General features: G+C 40.3%; 2 protein-coding genes across 2 annotated transcripts; one reads left to right on the top strand and one right to left on the bottom strand.

Moving 5' to 3' along the window:
- The first annotated feature begins 82 nt into the window (after nt 1-82).
- Nucleotides 83-17,753, top strand: nat10 (N-acetyltransferase 10). The gene is made up of 29 exons (XM_008411947.3): nt 83-211; nt 300-420; nt 501-592; nt 672-843; nt 1,453-1,575; nt 1,649-1,710; nt 1,785-1,899; nt 2,999-3,106; nt 4,397-4,530; nt 4,606-4,699; nt 4,783-4,881; nt 4,963-5,099; nt 6,288-6,412; nt 6,501-6,651; nt 7,480-7,576; nt 7,658-7,774; nt 9,923-10,024; nt 11,001-11,075; nt 11,835-11,951; nt 12,042-12,175; nt 12,551-12,599; nt 12,667-12,763; nt 15,369-15,476; nt 15,555-15,727; nt 15,802-15,921; nt 16,003-16,101; nt 17,134-17,207; nt 17,287-17,367; nt 17,445-17,753. Exons 2-29 carry the CDS (start codon nt 307-309, stop codon nt 17,575-17,577), a joined length of 3,102 nt encoding a protein of 1,033 aa, XP_008410169.1. The 5' UTR covers nt 83-211; nt 300-306; the 3' UTR covers nt 17,578-17,753.
- mapda (N6-Methyl-AMP deaminase) lies at nt 17,727-23,278 on the bottom strand. Its single transcript, XM_008411951.3, has 10 exons — nt 23,122-23,278; nt 22,857-22,987; nt 21,804-21,864; nt 21,630-21,717; nt 21,470-21,551; nt 20,774-20,900; nt 19,889-19,969; nt 19,672-19,810; nt 19,504-19,604; nt 17,727-18,573 (listed from the first exon to the last, which is right to left on the bottom strand). Exons 1-10 carry the CDS (start codon nt 23,161-23,163, stop codon nt 18,364-18,366), a joined length of 1,062 nt encoding a protein of 353 aa, XP_008410173.1. The 5' UTR covers nt 23,164-23,278; the 3' UTR covers nt 17,727-18,363.
- Nucleotides 23,279-25,033: the final 1,755 nt, after the last annotated feature.

Below are 25,033 nucleotides of genomic sequence, written 5' to 3'. Positions count from 1 at the left end.
AAACTAAATAAAAACATTTTATACTGTACCCAGCGTGGTGAAAACAAAAATGAAACTTTAGAATATGTCGCACTATTTTGACGTCACACAGGGGTCCTTCATGAACTACTGTCTCCACGTGAGTTTATCAACATGGTCGGCATGTAGCTCCATGCAGCCGTAAACCTTAAGATTACTAAGTGAAAAGAAATATCCAAGAGCTTTATTTAAGGTAATTTAAAATGTGCTGGTTTAATTTTATCTGCTGACAGAGCGAATGCGGCCATTGATTTTTATCATTGTTGTGCTGATGATTATAGAAGTACGATGGCGACTGTCCGCAAGAAAGTAGACAACCGGATTCGGGTCCAGATCGAGAATGGAGTCGCGCTCCAACACCGAACCCTGTTTGTGGTGGTGGGAGACCGAGGGAGAGATCAGGTATAAACCCGACACACCCGCAGAAACGACAAGAGTTTATTTTCACAGCTTCAACACAAACCAACCTGCTTCTGATCCAGGTGGTGATCCTTCATCACATGCTGTCCAAAGCCGCCGTCAGAGCCCGACCGTCGGTCCTCTGGTGCTACAAAAAGGACCTTGGATTCAGCAGGTGTGTGTAAACAACACACACATCCAGCTGCCATCGGTGACGAGCAGGTAGAGATTTGATTTTTGTCTTTCTGAAACAGCAACCGGAAGAAACGCATGAAACAGCTGCAGAAGAAGATCAAAACTGGAACATTGAACCTGAACCAGGACGATCCGTTTGAGCTCTTCGTCGCTGCAACCAACATCCGCTACTGTTACTACAACGAGACGCACAAGATCCTGGGAAACACGTACGGCATGTGTGTCCTACAGGTGAGTCAGCTCCTGCTCACAGGAGAACCATTTATGGCCACTACCAGAAAAACAAGCATATCTTCAATCAAACGAGCTTATTTGTACTGTACGTTTCAGCAACATGGCGGATCAAAGTGCTTTACATTGTAAAATCATTAAAAAAAACCCAAAGACATCATACAGTCAACAGTTTTGAAAACCAATAACACACTATTGTTAAACTTATCAATACACATCAGATTGTTGATTAATTTTTCATTGATTATCAGGGTTTCCCCCAGTGTTTTATAAGCCTGGCAGGCCTCCAGGCTAAGCATTGCTTATTTACTTTAGTCTATGAAGAGTGTTTCATCAAATTTAAGCTGAATAAAACGTGGTGCCTGTGGGAGTGAAATTACCGTAATAACCTGATACTGGCTGGAAGCGCAACGTCTCCCCTTTCAGAGGAGAGCAGCACAAAGTGTTGGGAAATTACAGTACCGCAAATTTGGCTTACCAAAATGTGTCGTCACCGACACCTTCCTGCTAAAGTACTTTATTGAACCCAAAGAGGAAATTAATTACAGATTTAGTTGAATATGTTTAAACTTTCCATGTTTAATTTTTGGGTTTTTACTCGTCCGCCAGGATTTTGAAGCGCTCACTCCCAACCTGCTGGCGCGAACCGTTGAGACGGTGGAAGGAGGCGGCATAGTGGTGATTCTCCTCAGGACGATGAACTCTCTGAAGCAGCTCTACACGATGACCATGGTAAGCCTTCAGCTCCTCCTGCTGTCAGTTCATCAGTTCAGTTCAGAGGAGAACAGTTCCTCTCTCCCTGCAGGACGTTCACTCCCGATACAGAACCGAGGCTCATCAGGATGTCGTTGGCAGATTCAACGAGAGGTCAGTGTTACTTTTTTAATTACATTTATTCAATCAGTGGAACAAGAATATAAGTCCCTCTGTTTTCCTTTTAGATTCATTTTGTCGCTTTCTTCTTGTAAAAACTGCGTCGTTATCGACGACCAGCTCAACATCCTGCCGATCTCCAGCCACATGGCGAACATCAAGCCAGTCCCTCCCAAGACTCAGGTACCAAAACTGTTTGAAATCAACTTTGTTTTTTTTTCTTCTTTTTGCAAAACTAAGATAAGTTGGGAATGAGTAGGAAAAACCTAAACTGATGAATAAAGAAATCAGATAAACATCCTGATGCAGACGTATTTAGATTTTAAATTATCCCAGAAGTTATCGTGATTAATTATATTATTGTTGTTGTGAGACTAAAATGCAAGAAAACATTTTCAAAAATCAATGAACTTTAAATTTTGATGAACATTTTAAGACTGGAACTGGAAGACATTTTTAATAAACAAAGTAAATAAACAAAACGACAAATAAAATGAATTATGAAGCTTCTGTAAACATAATTATCCTAGTTGAGGCCAAAAGCTCCAAACTGAAGACCAGTAGAAAGAGAGAGAGAAAAGAATAAATGATCATTATTGAGGTTGTTTTAATTTGTTATGCGATTATTTGATTTATTTTTTTATTTTGGCAGGTCAAGACATATTTATTTGCTGCCCTGGTAAATGTGTAAAAAAACGTTGAAATAAATTCATTTACACTGAAAAAGAAAAAGTGAAAATCCAACTTAAATTTCCTTTAGAAAAGAAAAGAACCCACAGCATCACAGATTCTCCACCGTGCATAACAGTGAGTTGGGGATTGTTCCTGCTCCCAACAGTCTCATTTAACCAAAGCTCACATTTCAGGTAAAGTTTGAAACCTAAAACTTTTACAAACTGGGATGTTTTTCCTTTCGTGAGGCAAACGTGCAAAACCCTTAAATTTCTGCACGATAAACAAACATTTGAGTAAGAAAAATCTGTATTCTCACCTTTTTACTTCTTTCATTTGTTCCATTTTTTCCTTGTTTTTTTTCCCCTTATTCCTTTATTTTTGTCCTTTTTTGTCAATTGTGACCCAAGTTACAAAACGTTTGGACACAATTTCTCCAGACGGGCGTCTTTCTGTTGGCTCAATCAGAAGTGGTTGAACTTTTCTGGTTGAAATCTGACCTCTAGATTCCTTTATCAAAGTATTTGAAACACCAAACATTTCACACACAACTAAAGCAAAACAAAGGTCCAGTTTTCTGGTTAAGTCTGTCCTCACTGTCTCTGTGCAGGAGGACGGTTCGTCTCCTCGAGAGCAGGAGCTGAAGGAGCTGAAGGAGTCCCTGCAGGACACGCAGCCCGTTGGCGTGTTGGTGGACAGCTGCAGGACCCTGGACCAGGTCGGCCTCGATCTCACGCTGCTTCACATTTACTGCCGAATGTTGTTCAACCCACTGGAAAACTCAGAGATAACAAATGCTGACGGGAGATTTGGCGTCTCATGGAAAGAGAAGAAGCTTAGAAAGTCGACTGTCGGCGTATTTAAGTTTCACTTCACACTTTTGAACCACAACTGATGAGTTATTTATTGTTGGAGCCGCTGATGGCTTTTCCCAGGCGACACGACTTAAAAATGCAAAAATATTACCAAGTATTTTTGATTTAGTTTCTAATGGAAATATCTTAACACACTTGAAATAAGTGAAACCAACTAAAACGTAACTTTTCAGTGCGATATAAAGGTTCGGCTTAAGTAAATTATTCCTTAATATTGATGGAAAAATGCTTGTTCAATTGGCAGATTGACATTGCAGACTTTGAAGTCAGACTTATGAAATTTTTCCCGTGTTGCAAGTTAATTTATCTGCCAATAAAACAAGAACCTTTTCATCAGTATTAAGGAATTATTGACTTAAAACAAGCCTGCATGTCTTGTCAAAAAGTTACTTTTAAGTTGGTTTCTCTTATTTCAAGTGTGCTAAGATATTTGCACAATAAACTAAATCAAAAATATGTGGTAATATTTTGTGTTTTTGCAGTGAAAGTATCAGATTTTTTACATGACAGATTTGATTTCTGATTTTAATCCATTTTTAAAAAATATTTTGTCCTTTTTTTGCTGTTTTCTAAAAAAAAAAAAAAAAGAGGACCGAAAATATTAGGGCAGCCTGAGAACTTTTGTTTTATTATGAGAACATTTTCATAATTTTAGCCAAAAAATATGAAATTTTAACTGAAAAAAAGTCTTAAAGTTACAAGAAAAACTTTGTTTCAGTAAGAAGAAACGTAGTTATCAGAATATAATGTGACCAGCCCAGTTTGTGCGGCTCTTTCTTCAAAGTAGTCATTTGTTTGCTTGATGGCTACAAAGTCCTGCTAATGTTAATAATTTGATAATTATCTAGAAAACGTATGCTAAAGTATTACTTCACAAGATGCTCAACATTCCTCATTTTCATTGTTCGCATTGGAGTCTCATAAAATACGACTTTATTCAGGTATTTTTATAAATTTTTTTTTTCCTTGTAGTTAAAATAAACATAAACATCCCAGCCTGGACCTCATATCCCGTCATCGAGTTCATCTAAATTATAAGTCCTTAAATTGAAACTAAATATGTGATTAATTGATAAAATCTCGTTTTTTTGGACCTCCCAGCCGTGAGGTGATAAATGTTCTGGTTCCTGCAGGCGAAGGCTGTGCTGAAGTTTATCGAGGCCGTTTCAGAGAAGACCCTGCGGAGCACCGTGGCTCTGACCGCCGCCCGAGGCCGAGGAAAGTCCGCCGCCATGGGGCTGGCGGTCGCAGCCGCCGTGGCGTTTGGGTACAGATCAAATTCACTCCAGATATCCAACATTTTGCTGTTCATCGTCTCTGACGCCTGCTTCCTTCAATTCAGCTACTCCAACATCTTCGTAACGTCGCCGAGTCCCGACAACCTTCACACCATGTTCGAGTTCATCTTCAAAGGCTTCGATGCGCTGCAGTATCAGGTGGGCGCCGCCCGCATCTTCCTGCTTGTGATTAATCAAATATTAAGGCAGAGGAGGTGAAAATGCTCAGCTTCAATCTGCAGGAGCATCTGGACTACGAAATCATCCAGTCGTTAAATCCTGAATTCAGCAAAGCAGTGGTGCGAGTGAACGTCTTCAAAGAGCACCGACAGACCATCCAGGTAACGCTGAACCACTTTAAACGGCTTAACGACCCCATATGATGATAAAAACTAAAATATCCTCACTGTGACGTCCGTCAGTACATCCATCCCGGAGACGCGGTGAAACTGGGCCAGGCTGAGCTGCTGGTCATCGACGAGGCTGCGGCCATCCCGCTTCCTCTGGTTAAAAACCTCCTGGGGCCGTACCTGGTCTTCATGGCCTCCACCATCAACGGGTCAGACAGAACGCCGCCGCCGCCGCCGCTGCTCGCACAAAAATGATGCTGACGCATGAAAAGACGGAGAGACTAAAAACATGTTGCAACTATTAATTCCCCTGGAACTTCAACACATTTTTTAACGGAGATTTATTTAGTCTTTTTTGGTTAAAAGTTGTTTTGCCTGGTTTTCAAATGGCTTTCATTGCAAAAACACAAAATCTTACCAAGTATTTCTGCTCTAGTTTTTAGAGCAAATATCTTAGTTTACCTGAAATAAGACAAAACTAACTTATAGGTAACCTTCAGTGTGAGCCTGTTTTAGTTCTATTTAGATTATTCTGATGAAAAACTTCTGCTTCCACTGAAAGATTATTTCACTAATAACATGAGAAAAATGTTAATTAGAAGTTAATTTATCTACCAATTGAATAAGAAATAAATTATTTACTTAAAACAAGCTCCTATATCCTGCTGTAAAGTCACTTATAAGTCATTTTTGTCTTATTTTAAGTGAACTAAAATATTTGTTGTCTCTCTTTTTTGTCTACCAGCTTCAATATTATAAATTTACATTTTTGCTCGTTGTTTTTTTGTGAAATATCTCAAGTTTAGTCGGTTTGGGTGGGAAGGATTTTCAGGTCTTGTCACAGGTTCTCAACTGGACTTGGATCTGGACTTTGACTAGGCCACATGGATTTCATTTTTATTGCAGCTGTATGTTTAGCGTTTCCTCCAGGTTTTTACCACAGTTTTATAGATCATGTTGTTGTTATTGGATCCACCGATTGATTGATCGGCCCCCGTGTCTTTGATTTTGGCCGATACTCGCATGTGAAACATCTGTCAGTCTGCAGACGTCTGACAGCCTAATAACAGAAAGTCCTGCCTTTATAAAACAGATGGCGATGGACTAAATTCATAAGAATTATGTATTTTATATTTACTACATAAGTTCCATAAAATTTATCATTGTTGGATTATAAGACGTATCAATCTTTTTTAAAGATTGGTGATCGGTAAGAAAGCTGCAATCGGTGCAGCTGTAGGTTTTATTCTTCATCCCTTTTCTCGTCGTCTCTGAACAGCTTCCTGCATTTTGTTGGTTCTCCCGCTTCGCAGCAGTTTGTGTTGAGCATCTTAATGAAGCTTCTGGCTGTTATCAACGTGCCGCTGAGATCTGAAGTGTTTGTGCTTCCTCTGCAGCTACGAAGGCACCGGCCGCTCGCTCTCTCTCAAACTGATCCAGCAGCTGAGGCAGCAGAGCGCCGACAGTCAGCAGAACCTTTCTGCAGAGAACAGAAACACGAACACAGCGAGGCTGGCAGCAGGTTCACCTTCACCCTCTTGCTCCTTCCCTCCGTCCTCAAGCAGAGTTTAGTTTGACCGTCTCTTATCTTCGTCTCCTGCTGTGCGCAGCTCGGACGCTACACGAGGTTTCTCTGCATGAGTCCATTCGGTACGGCGCGGGCGACGCCGTGGAGAAGTGGCTGAATGAGCTGCTGTGTCTGGACTGCCTCAACATTCCCAGACTCATTTCTGGCTGCCCGCTGCCCCAGGCCTGTGACCTGTATCCTTCATTTTCAACCGATTCGTTCTGAATTTTAGAATATAATTTAAGCACCTTTTACACTTACTAACACTCCTCGGAAATAAAACGTATCGCAGTAATGATTTCCACTGAAAAATGTTGAACAACATCTGCTAAAGAATTGCAAATATAAATAAAGTCCTGCCTGATTTATCAAACACATGGCAGAACTTTATGATGGACTAAAATACCTCATCAGAATATCTGTTCATATTGATCAGGCATTGATCAGAGGTGCATTGCTGCTGTTTGCTGCTGCAGAAGCCACTTACGTCGGGTTCTGGGTTATAATAACTTTGGGTTTTTCATTACAGTTTAGTTTTATTTCGTCGTGACTTTTTGTTTGTTTGATTCGGTTAGTTTTAGTTTTTAGAGTTTGTTAGTTTTTAAGATCACATCAATTCAAAAGGCTGAAATAGTTTCACAAACACAAAAACTAAGGTTATTATATCTATAATTTTAGTGTTTTAGTTTCAGTAATGCCCATGTAGTTTCAGTTAGTTATAGTTTTCACCACTAATTACCGTTTTTATTCACTTCGGATAACGAAAATGTTTCATCACTTTTAGTTGTTATTTTGTTAGTTTTAGTAAATAATAACATCGTTGGTCGGGTTTGTAGCAGCAGCAGGGAAACGCCTAAAACATGCAGGACGGTAGATCCAGAAGATCAGAGTAGAGAAACAACGACCAACAAAGAAAAAGTCATAATTTAAACCTTTAATGTTCTACGGATTATTTTACTTTGTGAATTTAGTGAAATGTCCCCCAGATGCTCCAGCGTTTGTCCTCAGCGAACGCCGTTCAGGTATTATGTAAACAGAGACACGCTGTTCTGCTACCACAAGGCATCCGAGGCGTTTCTGCAAAGGCTGATGGCTCTCTACGTGGCGTCGCACTATAAGGTGACATTTCGCTCTGAAAATCAACACGTCATCTTTTGAGTCATTTTCTTTCTGCGACCTGGTTTTTTTCTGCCGCTGCAGAATTCCCCCAACGACCTGCAGCTGCTGTCGGACGCTCCGGCCCATCACCTCTTCTGCCTGCTGCCGCCCGTCCCGCCCACCCAGAACTCTCTGCCCGAAGTCCTCGCCGTCGTTCAGGTAGGACAGAGCGGCAGAATCTTTCACATGCCGATACAAGAACACAAACTGGCACAGATGCACCCAGGAACTTGCTGGGGGGGGGGGGGAGTTAGCCACTAAAAAATTCAAGATGGCTGCCGTGGTCATCAAATAAATGTTTATTTGGCTGTTTTCATCACAGATAATACTTTTGGTGTCAAATCACACATGAAATCATATTTACTGACGTTTTTTTCTAGATGGCTGACATGGAAAGATAATCTTTGCATGAAAATTGGCAATGAGATGAATATTTTTGGTGTCAAGTCATAGCCTACATATGTTGAACCACAGAAATGAGATACAGCTTCCTTTTTCTGGTGGGCATATTTCAAAATGGCTGCCATGGTTGTAATGGAGAATATATGTTTGCATTAAAATTGAGGATAGTTATTGTCAGTGGTGGGTACAGTTAACCAAAATGTTAGGTTCACTGTTAACTTTGCTAACAACAAACTGCAAAACACATTTAAAAAGTTAAACTGCTAAATGCATTAAAAATTGTGGAGGCTAACCATGAACTTCTAAACACGTTAAAAATACAGCAGATGCTAATGCTAAACCACTAAACATGTTAAAAATATAGCAGATGCTAATGCTAATCCACTAAACACGTTAAAAATACAGCAGATGCTAATGCTAAACCATTAAACACGTTAAAAATACAGCAGATGCTAATGCTAAACCACTAAACACGTTAAAAATACAGCAGATGCTAATGCTAAACCACTAAACACGTTAAAAATACAGCAGATGCTAATGCTAAACCACGAAACATGTTAAAAATACAGCAGATGCTAATGCTAAACCACTAAACATGTTAAAAATACAGCAGATGCTAATGCTAAACCACTAAACATGTTAAAAATACAGCAGATGCTAATGCTAAACCACTAAACATGTTAAAAATACAGCAGATGCTAATGCTACACCACTAAACACGTTAAAAATACAGCAGATGCTAATGCTAAACCACTAAACACGTTAAAAATACAGCAGATGCTAATGCTAAACCACTAAACACGTTAAAAATACAGCAGATGCTAATGCTAAACCACTAAACACGTTAAAAATACAGCAGATGCTAATGCTAAACCACTAAACACGTTAAAAATACAGCAGATGCTAATGCTAAACCACTAAACATGTTAAAAATACAGCAGATGCTAATGCTAAACCACTAAACACATTAAAAATATAGCAGATGCTAATGCTAAACCACTAAACACGTTAAAAATACAGCAGATGCTAATGCTAAACCACTAAACGCGTTAAAAATACAGCAGATGCTAATGCTAAACCACTAAACACGTTAAAAATACAGCAGATGCTAATGCTAAACCATTAAACACGTTAAAAATACAGCAGATGCTAATGCTAAACCACTAAACACGTTAAAAATACAGCAGATGCTAATGCTAAACCACTAAACATGTTAAAAATACAGCAGATGCTAATGCTAAACCACTAAACACGTTAAAAATACAGCAGATGCTAATGCTAAACCACGAAACATGTTAAAAATACAGCAGATGCTAATGCTAAACCACTAAACATGTTAAAAATACAGCAGATGCTAATGCTAAACCACTAAACACGTTAAAAATACAGCAGATGCTAATGCTAAACCACTAAACACGTTAAAAATACAGCAGATGCTAATGCTAAACCACTAAACACGTTAAAAATACAGCAGATGCTAATGCTAAACCACTAAACACGTTAAAAATACAGCAGATGCTAATGCTAAACCACTAAACACGTTAAAAGTACAGCAGATGCTAATGCTAAACCACTAAACATGTTAAAAATACAGCAGATGCTAATGCTAAACTACTATACACAAAGAATCAGCAGAAGATGACTCTAAACTGCATTAAAAACAACGCTAACCATGAAGACGACTTCAGGATCAAAGTGTGACACAAAATCGGCGTCTCATCTTCATCTCCTTCCTGTTGACAGCTGGTGTGAGACTCACAGCAAAGTCCTCAATTTCGGCGTCTGATTTTGCTGCATATTATTACTTTAAAGTCGTATGAATGTGATGTGACCTAAAATTCATCTAAGTCATTATGAAATGGGTAACTTTGGAGAAAACAGATTCTTGTTTGTCTGGTTCTTAAGGTTTGTCTTGAAGGAGAAATTTCCAGGAAGTCCATCCTCAACAGTCTGTCCAGAGGGAAGAAAGCCTCAGGAGATCTGATCCCCTGGACTGTATCAGAACAGGTAACCCTAAACCTAACCATCACAGACCTAACCACTAACCCAAAAACAACAATTTCCCTTGTGGGGGCCTAGAAAATGTCCCCACAAGGAGCAATGGTCCCCATAACACCACATTGTAGACAGAATTAGGTTCCCATAAACCAGTGGTTCTTAACCTGGGTTCTATCGAACCCCAGGGGTTCTGTGAGTCGGTCTCAGGGGTTCGGCGGAGCCTCTGCCACGGAGATAAAGACACACTTGTGTAAAGTCGTGATGATGCCCCGCTTCGCTATCACTTGCTGCAAAGGATCACGTTACATTGCTGAGCCAATCAGAGCTGCGGAGGAGTCCTTTTCGGTGTACTTCTAAATCTGCTCCTTAGTCGCATCTTTTCGGGTTTGCTACTGCCTCTAGTGGCGTGGGGGTGGTAACACAACTAATATAATTACATTACTAAATCAGAATACCGCAAAGTCTTTATTATTTATTATTAATTTTTCATTATCTTAAAAATGTAGAGCTAATTAAATGATCTAAACAAGACCTTAAAGTGGTTCCAGTTTCTCTCGATGGCCAACCTGTTGAAACTGGCAAATTTTAAATACCTTGGTCGTTCCTGGACAGTCAGCTCAGCTTTGCTGAAAACACTGACTATAGTTTGAAGAACTGTTCTCAGAGACTCTACCTTTTAGGAAGACTTAATGATCATGGGGTGACCCAACTAGAGTCTAGTTGGGTCACCTTTATGTCTTGAATTTGGGGGGAAAAAAATCATATTTTATTTATCACTACAGAAGGGTTCAGTGAATACGCATATGAAACTGGTGAGTTCGGTACCTTAAAAAAGGTTAAGAACTACTGCCATAAGGATATATAAACCTGGTACACACACACACACACACACACACACACACACACACACACACACACACACACACACACACAGTGAGTGTGTGTCTATTGTCAGCTGATGACTTGTTCCTTTGTCTCGACACAGTTTCAGGACGCAGACTTTGGCAGCCTGTCTGGAGGCAGAGTGGTGCGCATCGCGGTCAATCCAGACTACCAAGGGGTGAGAGCCGCTGCAGACCTGCTCTGAGCTCTGAGTGTGTGTTCATAATTCATGGTGGTGAAAAGCTGCAGCTGTCAGGCGCCTGAATTTTTTAGAGCTGTTTTTCTTTTGTTTGTTTTGCTATAAATCAAAGTGAGGAGCAACCATCTACGTTCACACAGCAGGCAAATGCAACACAAATCTGCTTTTTTTTTTTTTTTTCACTGCAAAATCATCAAATCTTACCAATAATTTTTGGTCTAAGTTTTAGTGCAAATATCTTGGCACAGTTGAAACAAACTTACTTACAAGTAACTTTTCAGCAAGAAATTGAGCTTGTTTTAAGTTAATAATTCCTTAATATTGATGAAAAAGATCTAAACACACAGATTGTTTCACTTATAACATGGGAAAGTCTTTGTGAAACATTTATATTTCCGTTATCTAAACACCGAGTCCTTCCTCTTTTAAACCACCTGACCAAAAGCCCTGGAACTCTGCATGGGTTGCTAGGCAACGGGCTGGGCTGGGCTGCAGTTGCTAGGCAACAGTTTTAGGTAATTCTGACTTAACAATCTAAAGGTTTTTGAAACGGCTCGTTTACCAGACACCACAAAAAACATGAACTTATTGCCAAAAAGTAGCTGGATGTTTTTTTGGGTTTTTTTTCGCTGTTTTTAGAAGCAATAGACCCAAATGCAGGTTTAAAAAAACGTCCAAAATGTGATTTTTTTTTTCTTTTCTTTTTGTAATAACTACTAAGCTGCCCCTCTCCGACAGATGGGCTACGGCTCCAGAGCTCTGCAGCAGCTGCAGATGTACTACGAGGGGAAGTTTCCCACCATGGACGAGAGCGTCCAGCCAGCTCACACACAGATCGCCTCCGTCAGCAGCGAAGTCAGTAAATCGATTCCAGCCACAATCTGACGGCTTCCCTTCATGTTCTGGTCAAAGGTGAATAAATGTTGTTGTTTTTTTGTTTTTCAGGCGGTCAGCCTGCTGGAGGAGGTGGTGACTCCTCGGAAGGAGCTTCCTCCTCTGCTGCTGAAGCTCAGCGAGAGAAGAGCCGAGAGGCTGGACTATTTAGGAGTTTCCTACGGACTGACGGCACAGCTGCTCAAGTGAGGGGAAAAACAACTGAGGATCAGGGTCATAGGTTAAAAAAAATGGAAAAAGGAGTAAATTTATGAGTGATACTCAGAAATTTTGAGATAAATCTCCGAAATATTATAGAAATACTTGGAAATTTCTGAGTTTGAAAATATTTGACTTTCGGAAATTTTCTTAATTTCAAAACCTGAAAGTTTTCAGACTCTCATTAATCTAGAAAAAGTGTAAAAGTCTTTTTCTAGATTATTTTTGAGAGTAACCTAAACATTTTTTGGCGTAAGTTTACTCCTGCTTTCCTACCTACAGTGGCTTCATCTACGAAACACAAACAGACCCTGAAACATATTTTCAGACTTGAACGTGTTAAACTGTTTGGTATCTTGCAGGTTCTGGAAGAAAGCGGGTTACACTCCGGTCTATTTAAGGCAAACACCTGTAAGTGCTGATACCAGCTGGCTGTTCTGTGTTGGTGTTTTATTTCTGACATGTCCTGTCTGATCAGAACGAGCTGACAGGAGAGCATTCCTGCGTGATGCTGAAGGAGCTGAACACGGACGAGGCTTCGCAGCAGAGCTTGTGGCTCGCCGCCTTCTGGAAAGGTGACAATGGATTTGTTTGGTTTTCATTACGTTTACACGGCTAATTAAAGCCGATCGAATCAGACTTACATGGTTTAGGTCCCACATGTGCAGAGGATTGTTTACAGGAACAATAATGGACGCCTCCATCTATGGATCCATTTTAAAGTTTGTCCAGCAATAGAAGTTGAAGGAAAACATGAAAAACAGAGATTTCCTTTTGTGGAGCATTGATTGCAACGTCTTTAGTGAAGAGCGGTGGGGTTGTGATGCTCTTTAGTGATTTCTTTCATAAATTCATAATCATAATTTTCAGCCATTGTTTACATCCTCATTTATCACAGCTGGCTTTTTCTGGTGCAGAATTATGACGCATGTTTCACATCAATGAGGCGGATAAAATGCAACATGTCCGTTCAGAAGACGCTTTGAAAATGATCTGATATTTATCTGTATTAGTTTCACATATGCAAAAACACAAGAAAAGTATTTTTGGTCTAGTTTTTTGTTCAAATATCTTAGTAAACTTGAAATAAGACAAACTTATTACAAGCTCCTACAAAGTTAAAAGTAACTTTTGTTGGCGCTTGTTCTTTTTGGAAATAATTCCTTAATATTGATGAAAAGTTCTTGTTCCATCAGCAGATAAATTTACTGACAACATGGGGGAATGTCTTAAGAGCTAAATACTTTATCATCAATATTAAGGATTTATTAACTTAAAACAAGCTCATGACTTCCTGAAAAGTTACTTGTAAGTTAGTTTGTCTTACTTCAAGTTTACTGAGAACATAAATCCTTGGTGAGATTTTGTGTTTTTGCAGTTTGGCACAAATCAGGTTTTTTCTTTTGGGTGAAAGACGGTGATGGTTCAGATTGCTGTGAAAAAAGTCCACTGAGTCGCATTTGGGTATTTTTCTGCTGAGAGATCACAGCCCTGAGCGGACCGACCGTCTGATTCCCTCTGCGCTCCTCCTGACCGTTCCCTCATCCTGACCGTTCCCTCCACCTGACCGTTCCCTCGTCATCGATCCCTCCTCCTGACCGTTCCCTCATCCTGACCGTTCCCTCCACCTGACCGTTCCCTCGTCATCGATCCCTCCTCCGGACCGTTCCCTCCTCCTGACCGTTCCTTCGTCATCGATCCCTCCTCCTGACCGTTCCCTCCTCCTGACCGTTCCCTCATCCTGACCGTTCCCTCCACCTGACCTCGTCATCGATCCCTCCTCCTGATCGTTCCCTCCTCCTGACCGTTCCCTCATCCTGACCGGTCCCTCCTCCTGATCGTTCCCTCCTCCTGACCGTTCCCTCATCCTGACCGTTCCCTCCACCTGACCGTTCCCTCGTCATCGATCCCTCCTCCGGACCGTTCCCTCCTCCTGACCGTTCCTCCACCTGACCGTTCAATCGTCATCGATCCCTCCTCCTGACCGTTCCCTCCTCCTGACCGTTCCCTCCTCATCGATCCCTCCTCCTGACCGTTCCCTCCTCCTGACCGTTCCCTCATCATCGATCCCTCCTCCTGACCGTTCCCTCCTCCTGACCGTTCCCTCCTCCTGACCGTTCCCTCCTCCTGACCGGTCCCTCCACCTGACCGTTCCCTCCACCTGACCGTTCCCTCGTCATCGATCCCTCCTCCTGATCGTTCCCTCCTCCTGACCGTTCCCTCCACCTGACCGTTCCCTCGTCATCGATCCCTCCTCCGGACCGTTCCCTCCTCCTGACCGTTCCTCCACCTGACCGTTCAATCGTCATCGATCCCTCCTCCTGACCGTTCCCTCCTCCTGACCGTTCCCTCATCATCGATCCCTCCTCCTGACCGTTCCCTCCTCCTGACCGTTCCCTCCTCCTGACCGGTCCCTCCACCTGACCGTTCCCTCCTCCTGATCGGTCCCTCCTCCTGACCGTTCCCTCCTCCTGACCGGTCCCTCCACCTGACCGTTCCCTCCTCCTGACCGTTCCCTCCTCCTGACCGGTCCCTCCTCCTGACCGTTCCCTCCTCCTGATCGGTCCCTCCTCCTGACCGTTCCCTCCTCCTGATCGGTCCCTCCTCCTGACCGTTCCCTCCTCCTGACCGGTCCCTCCTCCTGACCGTTCCCTCCACCTGACCGTTCCCTCCTCCTGATCGGTCCCTCCTCCTGACCGTTCCCTCCTCCTGATCGGTCCCTCCTCCTGACCGTTCCCTCCTCCTGATCGGTCCCTCCTCCTGACCGTTCCCTCCTCCTGATCGGTCCCTCCTCCTGACCGTTCCCTCCTCCTGACCGGTCCCTCCACCTGACCGTTCCCTCCTCCTGATCGGTCCCTCCTCCTGACCGTTCCCTCCTCCTGATCGGTCCCTCCTCCTGACCGTTCCCTCCTCCTGACCGGTCCCTCCACCTGACCGTTCCCTCCTCCTGACCGGTCCCTCCTCCTGACCGGTCCCTCCACCTGACCGTTCCCTCCTCCTGATCGGTCCCTCCTCCTGATCGGTCCCTCCACCTGACCGGTCCCTCCACCTGACCGTTCCCTCCATCTGACCGTTCCCTCCTTCTGACCGTTCCCTCCTCCTGACCGTTCCCTCCTCCTGACCGTTCCCTCCTCCTGAACGTTCCCTCCTCCTGACCGTTCCCTCCTCTTCCCTCCTCAGATTTCCGCCGGCGCTTCCTGTCTCTGCTCTCCTACCAGTTCAGCAGTTTCCACCCCAGCCTGGCGCTCAGCATCCTGCAGAATAAGAAGCTGAAAGAGGAGGCCGCCTGTAAGACGTTTTTAAACATAAAAAGTTCAAACTCGGGTTCCGGCTCCGGGTCGTCTGACTTGTCTAAATCTCCCCCAGCTCTCAGCAGCGCCGAGCTGGCGGCCCACTTCACGCCGTACGACCTGAAGCGCCTGGAGCTGTACTCCAGGAGCATGGTGGACTACCACCTGGTCATGGACCTGATCCCCACCGTGGCGCGCGTCTTCTTCCTCAAGCAGCTGGGGGACGTCTCCCTCTCGGCAGCGCAGTGTGTAGGTTCATCCCGACGTCAGCGCGTCTCGTTTGCGGTGAACCGGATGCTGATTGGCTGACTCTTCCTGTCCAGGCGCTGCTGCTGGGAATCGGTCTGCAGCACAAACCGGTGGATCAGCTGGAGAAAGAAATCGAACTGCCGAGCTCGCAGCTCATGGGGCTCTTCAACCGTCTCATCCGGAAATTCGTGCAGGCGAGTTTCTCCTGATTACTTTGTCAGATTTAAATAAGGATGTTGCGCTAAGCGACATGTTAACCTTTGACCCCGCTGCAGGTTTTCACCAGCATCCAGGAAAAAGCAATCGAAGCCGAAATGGTGGCAACTAAAGACGTCAGCATGGAGCCGACGGTCAGAAGCCTTAATGAAGATCTGGTAGGAGAACTCAGTGATGCAAACGTTTGGGTTTTAAATTCACCGTTTATACAACAAACTACAGACCAACAAAAAGCTAAAAGGGGTTGATTATTTTATCTACACAATAAACAACCAGATAGTAGAACGAATAACAGCAACAAGGATAAAATAATAACCAAACAAACGAGTTTTATATTAATCTGGAAACAACAAAAACATTGAACATGTTTAGGATTTACCTTTTTCTCTGCAGTTATTTTCTAATTTGAATTATTGTTAAGTGAAAAAGAGAGAAAGTAAGTAAATAAATGTAAATGCGACTATGATCTTATTATAAGGTTTTCCCATTTCCAATATTTAGAAATGAAATTAATATTTTATTAATTGCCGAATTTTATATTGTATTATTTATAATTTTGCCTACGTGCATACAATATACTTATTCCTGTCACGATAACAAAGTTTGCTGAACGATTAATTGTCCTGGTAATCACTGCGATAAACAATATTAATGTATTGATATTATTGGCATATTAATACACATTTGCTCTGACTGGCCAGTGAACTTTGTTTTTAACAGTAAAACTGGAAGACATTTTAAATATCCAAGATAAAACGCAACCAAATGCAATAAATAAAACCGATTATGACGTTTCTGTGAACAAAATTGTTCATCAAAAAATATTAACATTGGAAACAATCGGGTTTATGTTAATTATGTGGGTAATTGATTATTGTAACAGGCTTAAATATGCTTATTTATTATCTTTTTTTGTAAAAGGTTTAATTTACTTTCATGTGTCTTACATTTTAAATATTTTATAACTGGTGTTTAGAAATTGTCAATATCTCCTGATTACACATTTTTCACATTTCTTGTTAATTTTTTAGCATTTTTTTCACACAAAACCAGTTGGATTAGCAAGTTTTCTGGAGGAACCCTGGTATTAAGATGCTCCTTTATCATTTTAAACAGGAGCTCATGTCACACTTGAATCTGTCAGTTTGTGTCTGAAGCAGAAACTGACTGTCGTGTTTCCTGATTCCCAGAGTGAAGCTGCCAAAGAGTTTGAGGAGCAGCACAAGAAGGACCTGGAGAAAGTGAAGGAAATGGAGCTGGAAGAGTGAGCGTTTGGGTCGACGCATCGCTGGGATGAAAACTCGGGTTTGCTGCGTTGGCAACGACTTCCTTTGTGTTTCCAGGTACAAGATCCGTGGAGACGACGAGGAGTGGGACCAGGTGCTGAAGAAAGCGGGGAGCACGGCGGTCGTCAGCATCAAGAGGTGCAGCATCGCCAGGAAAACGCCGCCGTCTGCTCGTTTTAGGGGCTCAGTGGTAATCGTGCTTCTTTTTCTCACAGCGACAAGAAGAGGAAATGGGAAGGAGAAAACGTCGTAACGAGCAACGGGGACGGGAAGCAGAGGAAGGAAATGAAACACGAAAAATTTAAGAAAAACAAAGGCAAACATGGAAAATTTGGAAAGAAGGCATAAAAACCTGCAGAGTGGTCGGACTGCACGTGATTCGTCTTTGGACTCATAGATGCATAAAAATTCATTTTTTATTTCTGCTCCTTATTGAGTTCATTTCCACACTTTGCATGAGGAACCCGTACAACGCTGTAAAATAATAACACTTTGCCTCAATGTATTAAACATTTTATATTTTACAGTTTTGTTTTGGGTTTCAGCACACTGCAAAAAACTCAATCTTACCAAGTATTTTGGTTCTGGTTTCTAGTGCAAACAGCTTAGTTCAATTGAAATAAGACAAAACTAACTTACAAGGAACCCAACAGCAGATTTCAGAGCTTGTTGTAGTATTATGTATTTCCTAGCCACATAGTACCATTTTCTAACATAAGCAAGTAATTAACTAATATGACTTTAAAAACTGTATTTAGTAATTTAACGCCTCTGTCTCTTTAAAAACTCCTCTTTCTGAAGCGCTGACTTCATTAAGTCATCACATCATGGCTCCTCTATTAACCTTTTAACTATCTGCTATCAGCTCAGCAGTTCTACCAGGTGTTTGCTAAATGCTGCTGGCTAGTCTGAAGGAGCCAAGTTGATTTACATAATCCTGCCCCTTTAGTATCTGATGCCACTGGCAGATTATGTCACTTATGGGAAAAATGTTATAAGTGAAATAATCTTCCAGTGGAACTAGTACTTTATCTTGTTGAAAAGTTACTTGTAAGTTTTGTCTTATTTCAAGTTAACAACACACTTTAACCTAAAAATACTTGGTAAGATTTAGTTTTTGCAGTGTAAAATCTCTTAAACCTGCAGCTCGGCTCCCTGCAGCAGCCCAGGCTTTAATTCAGTCCACTTCTGTCTGAGCTGCTGCTTCACTTCATCTCCTGCGAAGATGCAGTCCACCGCGCGCTCCGACAGCGTCCACACCGCATCGGGACGCAGACCGAAGGCGGACGCAGCCAGCTGATACTCCTGAGACAAGTCCGTACAGAAGACTCCCTTATCGTCCGTCTGGAACGCGACAAAACAATCAGTTTCTTAGCTGCATCACAACTTAAAGCCATAGGAATCAATTTCACACTTTTAATAGTCACTTTTTTCCCCACCAACAAGTTTTTCTTTTATTCCAACAAGTAGGATAACTGGACCTTTCATTTAAAAAGGCGAAACCCTTTTTATGTTTTGCATCTACAACGGTCTATAAATTCATTTCAACATAAACCTCACTAAAATACTGCAATAAAACATTGTTTTTTCTTTTTAACTCAGAATTCTTTTATGCATTTTAAACAGATTTTTTTTTTGGCCAAACGTGTTTTTAACAGACATTTTGGCTCACACTGCAAAACATTTGGACACTGCTGCTCTAAAATTTCAAAACAAGAAGGAAGTGGATATAAAAGCCATCTATCTTTGAAATGGTGCCATTAAATAAAAAATATATACCGTATTTTCCGAACAATAGAGCGCACCTTACTACAAGCCGCACCTACAAATAAAAGAAAACCAACAAACTGGAAACGTACATAAATATAAGTCGCTGATTTCTCCACCGCTCTCAAGGACGCAGCCCTGCGTCACCAACGTCGAACCATGAATTTGTTCACGCAGAGCTTACGTTCAACGGCCATTGATCTGGCAGTACTGATCGATAGCCTTGAACTTAAAAGCTGCATCATGAGGTTGAAAACATTTCTTCGTGCCTACTGCTAGCATGTGCTTCTTTTCTTCTAAATGAAAATCAGCGCTTTCTTCTTTGATTTCCAATTTTGACTTCCAATGATTCACTTTCTGTTAAAGCGCCCCCTGGCGGTTGAAGAAAAATACACAGAAAAGCAGCACCGGGCTATAAGCCACATGGTTCAAAGCGTGGGAAAAAAAGTAGCGGCTTGTAATAAGGTAGTTTTATTGTATTTAGTTACTCCAAGAGGGGAAACTTACGCAAATGACACACGGGTGTCCCAGCTGGTACCAGTATCTGAAGTGGTGTTGGGAATAACTCTGCACCGTTTGTCCTTTGACGTTCGACGTCAGGCAAATCTCTACAAGCAAACGAGGAAGAATGAAATCAGAATAACATCAGCTGAGAGTCGTTGTCTTGAGTCTTACCCAGAGGAATCCTGCCTTTCACCGCTCGGTCTACGAGGGACTGAGAACCGCCCATCTCCGGATGCAGGCAGGTTCCGTGACCGATCCGGTCAGGAGGAAGGTTCAGCAGCAACTCGGACTCCTCCAGCTGGGAGGGAACCTGCAACCAGTTTGGTTCCAGTAACGGCTCTGTTGCACAACTAGTCCGAATGAATTAAATGATGGAGAGGAGACCTACTTCCGACATGTGCAGCGACAGCTTCAGCCCGCAGTTCCTGGCTCTCTGCAGAGCGGGAAGAAGACAGCGGCCATGTCCCACCTGTAGACCAAAGCTTCATTAGCATGTGGATGCTAACAGAATCCAAAACACACACAAAGTAAATACGAAGGTTTATTATCTGACTAGGGATTACGGTGCACTTAACCATTTTTAATTATTATTATTATTATTTTAATTTTTTTTTTTATTATTTTTTTACAAAATATCCAATTTAGGATTTTATTTTTATCTATTAAATACTGACGTATTTCAATCAATCACTTTATTTTTGGTAAATTGTTCACATTAAACACAGGAAAGAACAAAAACAATAAATAAACCCATAATTTACCAAAAAATGATAGGCTGAGGCCAAGCTTATTCTTGCCTACCCTTAGCCAAGGTTAGATGTAAAATTTTTAATAACCAAAAGTTACATCTTCTTAACAACAAATTGTTATTTCCAAACAGTAAACATGGCTGTTGTTTCTGAAGCTTAGCACAAAAATAATACACGGATTATCTCATTGAACATTTGTCCTCACTCTGCAAACACACAAAATCTTACCAAGCGTTTTTATCTAGTTTCTAGTGCAAATATCACATAAATTAAAATATAAGTAACTTTTCTGTACTTTTTAGCACGTTTTAAGTAAATAATTCCTTAAAACTATATATAAAATACGACTTCTACTAGCAGATTATTTAACTTATAACAATACATCTTCTACTTAGTTTAGTCTCATCTCAAGTATGCTAAGGACATTTTTACTAGAAACATGATGAATAATACTTGGAGAGATTTTGTGTTTGTGTAAAGTTAACGTTACACTGCAAAAACACAAAGTCTAGTGCTTCACTAACCGTTGGGTCTCCGCTGAGGTCGATTCCCACCACCAAGCCTCCAGACGACAACATGAACTCTTCAGCCAGCTTCACTGTCTCCATAGCAACCTCTGCGCCATTTCTGCGATCGATGGCCACCAAAAACCTGACAGATAAATGATGTTTAGTGTCAAAGCACAGCTGCTATTAACAATCAGGGCTGTAACTAACAATTATTTTAGTAATTGATTATTCTGGTGATTAACCAGATTCAAAAAATTGCCACATTCTGCATTAACAATTTAAGCCTTTTTGAGCTATTTGAATTGCCTTGTTGCTGAAACTGTGCTATAAATAAAATTACCTTATACAATATTATTCATACATTAAATACTCAAATAAATAATTTAAAATAAATAAAAAAATAACAATTTTATTGGCTAAAAAGTCACAACATAACACTCATTTAGTGAACGCTTAATTATTTGTACAATTATTTGCGGAACATATTTACAGACAAAGTGTTTTATCTTAAATACAAAATGTTTATTTTTTCGTATAAATTTGGTTTAACTTCTGCTCTGACTGTTGATCTTTCCACAAATTACATTTTTTGAGTCTGTATGCTCAGATTAATCGCTAACTAGATGAATTGACAATTACTTCAATAATTGATTTTTTACAATTAATTGTTTCAGCCCTATCAATAATAACATGACAGTGATGAACATCTACCTGACGTCTATGTCCACTCCCTCGGTTTTACACTGCCGAATGGCTTCAATGACTGTCTCAATGTAACTCTTTTTTGTTAGTCCTGCAATAAAAAACCAGTTAGATTCTAAGCAGTGAAACATTACGCCAAAGTTTCATAATCCGTCTTTAAGATTCGTACCAGTGTGATTCTCCTCCCTCGGTGTGCTTCTGAGCTCAAGATATTTGACATTATCAGCTGCAAACTCTTTGATAACATCCGTCGCCACCTTGATTAGAAATTAAAAAATCTGTGAGCGGAAATCTGGAAAATGTATTTTAAATAAAAGTTGTTTTACTGAAGATTCGTGGTCACCATCAGGACATCCTCCTCCGTGTCCACCAGTTTGTGGATTACTTTGAAGACCTCAAAACATCTGCAAACATGGAAGTAAAAGGTAGAAAACTGATGTTGTAGAATGAAATAATGAATAACAATTTAACACGACTTTAGATTCTCAACGTCACAAAAACAGGTGTTATAGCAGCTGCGTGTCTATGATCAAACTAACCTTGTTCAAAATGATTATAATCAGCACATATAGATGTATTAAAAGAGCTTCAGCTTCTAATAAATTAATATTTTATTACAGGATCGTAATAAGAGTCTGAAAAGTCCTCCACAGTTTTCAAATAGTAAGTTTACCCCAGTAGGCAGTGCACCTCTTTTATCAGAGGTAAAATAATTTTTTAATCAATCGAGTGTGAGATCTGTTATATTTACCTCCTGTTGTGGTTAGTGTGTATTTGTACAATGCAGTATAAGGGCCAGTGTAGAGAAGAACAAAAGGAGGAGCAAATTTCCACCAAAAAACTCTGAATTTTTTTAAACTAATCTCAGAAATTTTCCAGAAAAAAGCTTGAAAATATTTAATCTCAAATCTTATTAATTTTGAGATTAAAATTACAAATTTTCTAGAAGAGAGCCTGGACGTTTCCTGGGCTTGTAAAGTCAAATATTTTCGACTTTTGGACATTTTCTGTGGTTCAAAAGTTAAAAATGTTGGACTTTCGGATTTCAGAAATGTCCAAGTTTTTTTTCTACAAGCTTTCTGAGTATAATTTCGAGATTTCTGATAACTTTTTTTCACGCAAATGTTTGACTTTTCGAGTTCGAGTTTTTCTAGCAAAAAATCTGAGATTAATCTAAAAACTTCTGAGTTTTTCTCGCAAACTTTCGCCTTTCTGAGCCCGGAGAATTTCCAATTTTTTCTAGAAAATTTCTGAAATCAATCTCAAAATATCTCCGTTTTGATATGTGGAGTTATGGGCGGAAATATAAATATTTTCTATCTACAATGGCCCTCGCACGTCGCCGTATATTTGTGCTATATTCTGGGTTAATGTGTAATCTACGGTGCATCCTTACTCGTCCAGCGTCCTCCGCTGGCCTTTGCCTATGGCCGTCATGCTGTGTTCAATGTTGAGGTGCGGTTTCCGCCGGATGAGCTTCTCCATGGTCTGGACGCTCACCGATCCGTTCAGGTGAGCATGAAGCTCCTGTTCACACATCAAAACGCTGACGTTAGCGTTTTAAAGCAAATAACACACTCCTGCTGTTTTTCCTCATCAGTTCCTCCCAAAACATTTTTCTTCTTCTCATAAAACATAACAACATTACAGAGCTTCCTTACCACTTTGGGTAAATCCTTATAAAACTCAGCATTATCGTCCATCTCACAGTAAAATCACAGCCGGTGTCTCAGTCTCCAACTAGTCCTGTCGATATTTTCAGTGCACGTTTTCCCGATGCACCTCGTGCAACGAAGAAATCCTTCCCTCATTCCGCAGCTCAGTTCCTGGTCCCACAGCGAATCCCCTCCTTTTTTGTATTCGTCCTTTCCGAAATCTTTAATTCTGTTAAAGAAAACTATATTAAAGAAAACGCAATGTAATAATATTCTACATAGTTGCAGAAAATAAAGTCTCATGATTAAATGCTTATAGCTTAACAGAAGTAGAGAAAATGTAGTTCATGTTTCTGTTTTATCTCATTACTGTAATACTTTGCTTCATTTTTTAAGACTATTTCATTCACCTTGTTTTGCCCTCAAACTACAGATTATAACCTGTGGTTCCTACATTAGTACGTCAGCTTTAGGTGATAAGGTTTCTCCTTTGCTTTCATTGTATATTAGGGAGGTAAAAACTCAGCTGAAGCTTTTATTTTAATATTTTAACATAAACAATATTGATATTTACGGCAGTAGGACTACATGTCTTTTTCTTCCTACTTCCCTTTTTATTTTGGATGTTTGTGTTCACCATTATTGTGTGTAAATTTAGGTTCCTCTTTATTTTTGGTAGGTGTTCACTGCCAACAGCATCATTGTTTGTGTCTGTTTCCTGCCCTGTCGATTCCTGGTGGGTTGAGGCAGATGGCTGCTCATATCAACCCTCTTTCTGGATGTTTCTTCCTGCTAAATATGAATTGTTCCTCTTCACTATCCCCCTGTGCTTGCTCAGAATCAGTGAGATTGCGCTCAAGTGAAAATAAAATGTAATCTGCTAGATTTCTTATGCTGTATACAACTTTTTACGTATTGTCTTAGACTTTGACTGTGTGGTACTATGACAGTTTTTAATAAGATTTATATGTAACTGTTTTGGACGGAACAATATTATAATTAATTGGATCAAAGTGAATGAATTCAGGTCAGTTTTTGAAGGAAAAATAAAATAAAAATTAAAACAGACAAGTAAATTAATAACTATCCTGTTTATATAAATACGCTGACTTTCTCTAAGTTGGAATAAGTTTGTCCTTTATTTTTGTATCAAAGTTTTTGCATCAAAATCAATTATTTTACCACAGCTGACTTTCCCAGAAGAGGCTTCATTCTTGGTGCTAAATGTCTGTCGGAAAACAGAACAGCCAGAGTTGGGTAGTAATTAGTTACATTTACTCAATTACATTTACTCGTGTAACTGTTTTTGAAAACAATGAACCTTTAGAAGTATTTTTACTACTTTTACTTGAGTAATTTTATTATAAAGTATCTCTACTCTTACTTGAGTAAAATTTCTACCTACTGAATGAAAATCAAACATATTTTAACCAAAACTTCACCAGAAACAGACGCACACCTGCAGTTTTTGTTAAAGCTTCATCTTTTTTTTTATTGAGAGAAACTGATTTTATAAATAATTAATTTAGCCTGATTTAGTTATTTTTTGTTACTTGTAAAAATTAATGTCATTTTGGTTTTTAAAATACCAAAATTTCCACTTAACTGTATATTTTGGCCTGTCTGATGATGTCATTTTTAAATATTAAACAATTCATAATTTGATCAGTGACTCACTACTTTTTACCAAATACTTTTTACTTTTACTTGAGTAAAAATATGCTGAATAGTGCTACTCTTTCCACTGCAAAAACACAAATTCTTACCAAGTAATTTTTGGTTTAGTTCTAGAGTAAACATCTTAGTACATTTGAAATAAGAGAAATGAACTTAAAAGTCACTTTTTAGTAAGATATAGAGACTTATTTTAAGTAAATAATTACTTAATATTGATGAAAAAATACTAGTTAAGTTGGCA

Source organism: Poecilia reticulata, chromosome 6 (genome assembly GCF_904066995.2).
Source record: "Poecilia reticulata chromosome 6, P_reticulata-male-v2, whole genome shotgun sequence".
NCBI lineage: Eukaryota > Metazoa > Chordata > Actinopteri > Cyprinodontiformes > Poeciliidae > Poecilia > Poecilia reticulata.
Note: the sequence above shows the minus strand (reverse complement) of the source record. Positions and strands in the feature narration are given on the sequence as shown.

Excerpts from the sequence above, each read along its gene's own strand:
- nat10 (XM_008411947.3), top strand. The coding sequence starts at position 307 with ATGGCGACTGTCCGCAAGAAAGTAGACAACCGGATTCGGGTCCAGATC. Across the intron at positions 6,413-6,500 it reads CACAGCGAGGCTGGCAGCAG|CTCGGACGCTACACGAGGTT; the intron begins GTTCACCTTCAC and ends TGCTGTGCGCAG. Across the intron at positions 7,775-9,922 it reads AAGTCCTCGCCGTCGTTCAG|GTTTGTCTTGAAGGAGAAAT; the intron begins GTAGGACAGAGC and ends CTGGTTCTTAAG.
- mapda (XM_008411951.3), bottom strand. The coding sequence starts at position 23,163 with ATGGACGATAATGCTGAGTTTTATAAGGATTTACCCAAAGTG. Across the intron at positions 21,865-22,856 it reads CAGCGGAGGACGCTGGACGA|ATGTTTTGAGGTCTTCAAAG; the intron begins GTAAGGATGCAC and ends CCATGTTTGCAG. Across the intron at positions 19,811-19,888 it reads TGTCGCTGCACATGTCGGAA|GTTCCCTCCCAGCTGGAGGA; the intron begins GTAGGTCTCCTC and ends AACTGGTTGCAG.